We start from the raw sequence: 5,093 nt of genomic DNA on the forward strand, positions 1-5,093 counted from the left end.
TTTGCATAACACTGCCCAAATGTTCACGCAAAGAAAGAAGGCATAACTTTTATTCTCGCAGTAGTATTGTTGCTGCTGCCGCCGCCATGTCATGGAGACGCTATGTTTCGTTGTGAAAGCGAAACTACTTTGTTTGGCCTTCCAAAGCTAAACAAAAAGTGTATTTTAAAATTGTTCAGAGATAGTCACTCTTTAAATCAAAATGCGAATCCCACATAATGACAGGCCACCACTCTGTGCTTTCTGAAACGTTAGCCTTTGTTCTGTCTGCATTATGAACATGATGCCAAACACCCTGGCCAATTCTAGAAAGGTTCTTCCTCAGAGGCAGCCTTTGTAAATGGCTGTATTTAGCCAAAGGCCAGATTGTATATTTGGGTCTGTGGAACTCTGTAAGCATAGGAACAGTGAAAGAGAAGGGAGGGCGGGTTCTAATACTGCATCAGGATGTGAGATGAATAGTACTAGCTTTTTACCCCAGCCCTCTCTTTCTTGTTCTCTTTCTTTCTCTTTCTATCTCTCCCTTTGGTTTGTGCTTTCCTGCATTTAAACAGCCGTTTCGAGGCAACTATTGCCCGATATGCATTTAAAAGAGAATTCGGCACAATCAGCGTTCAGCCTTCAGATTGTCCGACAGATTCAAACCAAAGTCTGGCTCCCTATTAACAGTTGGAATGATTCATAAATATTTTTTACACCTAATTTTACACCTTTTCCAAAGCCCATGTTTTGGACTGCATGACAAAAATAAATTAATCCATGGGTGGCGTTACTAAAGGACATACAAAACAAAACTAAGCCGAACAAACAACAAAAAGAGAAAAGAGGGCAGCCTAGGATGGATGGGTAATTGCACATCATTATTCCTATACTAAAAAGATAGTTTAGCCAAACATGGAAAGTCGGCCATCATTTAACAACCCCCTTTCATTATTTTTCCTTTTCTTTTGTTGAACACAAAAAGAGATGTTTAGCAGAATGTCAAGGCTGTACTTTTGCATAAAATGAAAGCTCAAGTTTTCATTTTTGGGTGAACAATTCCTTCATGATAAACACCTGCCCCATAAGGCCCCCCAACTGGACAGGATTTGTGAATGTGTTATTGTGGCTTGTGGGAAATGTGTCCAGGTGCAGTGACCCTCACATGGGTCCCTCCAGGTTCGTATCTTCATGTTGAAGTTCAAAACAGATGTGATGCCGGACTCCACTGACATTACAACAGTTTTCTCTCCAATACATTTATTCTGTTGGTTAGTTTTACAAATTTGTCATGACTTTGAATAGGTTGAGTTGATTGAACTGACAACATCATCAAAAAGATAAAACTCTGTGATAGGATTTAGGGTGTGAAATGAAAGTCTTCAGGTTATTTTACAGAATGCGTGACCTGTCTGGATCATAATTAAATTCAAAGTCAGATTTCTAACAGCAAAATTAAACACAGTTAATTAATTTTAATTATTGGGTTCTTGATTGTATATTATTTATGCACATTTTGATTAAATAATTATTTTCAGCAAAAATGAAAAATTTCATAATTTAATGTAAAATTAAAGTGATTCCAAATCAAAAGCGCATCCTGCTGAATTTTGAAGTGAGGACAATGTTATGCATGTTTCTTCAACTTTGGACACATTTATATCCTAGCAGGTGAATTAAAAAAAAAAAAAAGATTGCATTCTTTTCTTTTTATCATATGAAGGTCGCATGGTTTTGGAAACCTTTATCAATTATTTTTGCTACTCATCAAACTTCTTAAAATATAAAAGTCTGTTATTAAGATACAGTATGAGTTGCAGTACATTACATAAAATTTGTGTTTTAAAATTGTGATAAACTAAAAGTGTGAAATATATCATTGTTTGCATTCTTTTTGGTCAATGTGGAAATTTTGTCCAATTATTAACACTTATTAATTGTAAACATTATATATTTGCATTTATTTTATACACTTATATATTTATTGGTAACACTTTATTTTAAGAACCAATTCTCACTATTAACTAATTGCATATTAGCATGCCTGTTACAAGTATAATATCATGTTCATGTTTATTAGTACTTATAACACACATATTAATGCTTTATACTGCATGATCATATTTTAGAACTTTTAATCCTTACTCATACTTACACTTAACAACTAATTTACTTGCTATTAATAAACAGCAAATAAGGAGTTTGTTCAGGAAAAACTCTTAATTAATAGTGAACCTTTGTTCCCTATTCTAAAGTGTCACTGATTTATTTTTATATTTTGGGATACACAAAATACTAGATAATGAAATTAGACTTGACAAAACAAAGGAATTGTGTCCATCACAGAATGCTATTAAACCAAATGTAGTTGTGGGAATTAAATTATATTGTTCTGGAAGTGTTCATGACTTTCAAAATAAAGTAGTAAGATAACTTGAAAATGTGTTTTAAGAGAGTTTATTTTCTAAAAGTCCACAGGGGCACAATTTTCTCATGCTTAAAGAAAACCTTATAGAAAAAAAGCAAACAGCAGTAATTTATTCCTGTAACATGCCTTTGTTGTATCATGCGTGTTGTTTCATTAATAAAGGTGCCGTATCCCACCGGACCCCTGGGACTCTGTATGACATCTAGTGATGAAGTGCAGAGTCACTCTGGCTTGTGCCTGTGCATATACAACTCATAAAGTGGGTCAGGGGTTCACCTCGATGTGCAGTCTGCAAGCACCATTTTGAAAGGAGATGTCTGCCTCCCCTTTGTGTAAAACATTACTAATGCAGAAGAGGCAGCACAGGTCAAAAGCTTTGTTTTTCATTTGTTTCAGCAGTACATCAGTATGTTTAAGAACAAACGCCTAATCAGACAAACAAAAAGAGAATTCTATAGCAACCATTCAAAATTAAAAGCACGTATCCAGTGAATCACCCCACCCATATAGTTCAATAAACTGTCATAAAATGACACGTTTTCAAAGGCTTATCCAAATCCTCTGTCCTTACATATCAAACAGACTGTATGCAATGTCAAGAACATATGTTCAGTTAGCTTTGAGCTGCGAGTAAAAGGAAAGCCTATTTATCATTTCTCCTCCTAAATCGTCTGTTAATGTGACGTCCAGTAGCACCATTTCTATTAATGTGTATTTGTTCTGACAAACTCAAGTCATCTGTCTCTGCATCCATTAACCGGACTTGAGGCTGTTTCATGTTTATTTCTAAAGTGAAGTTTAAATGCCGTAGGGATTGCTTTGATAATCCTAAAATGTCTGGAGTGATATGAATAATGTATAGTCACAGTATACTGTGTATATTTGCATGACGGGAGCATTTATGATTTATCATGCAAACCATCACATTCTTCTCAATGCAACACAAAACATTTACTGAACCTGATTTTCTTCTGTTTATATTTGCAGAGATCTCTGGGAACTCTGAAGACATCCCCCTGGTTCGCTGGAGGCAGCAGTGGTTGGAAAATGGCACTTTGCTCTTCCACATCCACCATCAGGACGGCAGTCGGAACCTGCCTGGCCCGGCGGCAACCACTTACCCCGGTAGTGACTCCGCCGAGGAAGAGCTTCGTATCCTGCACATCTCTGTCATGGTATGCAACCTGTCTGAGTTTGAGTTCTTGATGTTTGCTGCAGTAATTCTTGGACATATACTTCTGAATTATTTAAATTAATCAAATTAGGAACAAAAATGACCCTGGACTTAAGTCGCTGGGGTATATTTGTAGCAATAGCCAAAAATACATTGTATGGGTCAAAATTATTGATTTTTCTTTTATGGCAAAAATCATTAGGATATTAAGTAAAGATCATGTTCCGTGAAGATATTTTGTAAATTCCCTACTGTAAATATATTAAAACTTAATTTTTGATTAGTAATATACATTGCTAAGAACTTCATTTGGACAACTTTAAAAGCGATTTTCTCAATATTTAGATTTTTTATCATATCATAACAAACCATACATCAATGGAAAGCTTATTTATTCAGCTTTCAGATGATGCATAAATCTCAATTTCAGACTTGAGAGGTTTTGTGGTCCAGGGTCACATATATATTTTTTTATGTACTTGTTTTTCTGTTTTTTTCTTTATTTATAATAAAGCAGTGTGTAGTTAGTAAGTTAATGAAGTATAGTAATTCTAAACTGATATAAATAACAGTGAGTATTGGATTGGTTGCTCATGGTTGCAGTATCTGTATCGGACATAAAAAATGGTATCAAGCCATCCTTAATAAAAACAATGGAAAAAAAATATATATACAATACACGTAGTGACAGCAGTGGAGCAGCAGGGCAAATGATGAAACTCTCACACTTTCCCCGGGTCACTGGACCGTCTCTGTTGAGCCCTGATAATGACTGGCACAGCGGCCCAAAACAAACGTTTATGATCACTTGAGTGAGCTCAAACCAACTGTCATGATTACAGCTGTCTTGTGTGCTGACTGTCACTGAGCTCATGAGCTGATGCCTCCCGTCTTCTGTCCTCAGGATGTTTCAATCTGGACCCAAACCGTGTGCTGGACATCATCTTAGAGGTGTACGAGTGTCGCTCTGAACAGGATGAGTTCTTCATCCCTCTTATCAAGTCCTATATGTGCGAGCACCAGACCCTCTGCCACATGCTGGGCTTCAAGTTCAAGTTCCACCAGGTACAGTCCACCATACAGCTGTGTTCGTGGTTTCCTTTACATAAACCCACATCGGGTAAATATCTTTGCTTCATTACAGTTAAATACACAGACATGTGACGGAAGGCTTTGTCTTCAAACCTGTGTGTGTGTTATGTAGGGCTGGGTATCGTTCAAAATTTTTCGATACCGATACCTTGATTTCGATACCGGTTCCTGAACGATACTTTTTTCGATACCAATTTTATGAAATCAATTTTAACTAGATTACATTATCAAAAAAAAAAACTTTGGTTTTATTTTTCAGCTTGTTGATGTTTATACAAACTCAAAGACTCATCTCCTGAGCCACTGCACAAAGGAAGAAAATGTAACCAACACAATAAATCAGTGCAAAATAGTTTTAATAAAGCTCAAATAGTCTTCAGTTTACACATCTGTTAGGCTACATTTACACTAGTTAGTGTT

General features: G+C 36.0%; 1 protein-coding gene across 3 annotated transcripts in view; it reads left to right on the plus strand.

Annotated features, from left to right (window-relative positions):
* astn1 (astrotactin 1) overlaps positions 1-5,093 on the plus strand; it is a 253,618-nt gene that overhangs the window by 42,347 nt on the left and 206,178 nt on the right. For all 3 annotated transcript variants that reach the window (XM_016530291.1, XM_016530292.1, XM_016530294.1), the window contains exon 2: positions 3,395-3,582. In XM_016530291.1, the coding sequence (XP_016385777.1) occupies positions 3,395-3,582 (188 nt within the window). The remainder of the gene's footprint in view (positions 1-3,394; positions 3,583-5,093) is intronic.

The sequence above is a fragment of the Sinocyclocheilus rhinocerous genome, unplaced genomic scaffold (genome assembly GCF_001515625.1).
Source record: "Sinocyclocheilus rhinocerous isolate Xijiao unplaced genomic scaffold, SAMN03320098_v1.1 scaffold484, whole genome shotgun sequence".
Classification (NCBI taxonomy): Eukaryota; Metazoa; Chordata; class Actinopteri; order Cypriniformes; family Cyprinidae; genus Sinocyclocheilus; species Sinocyclocheilus rhinocerous.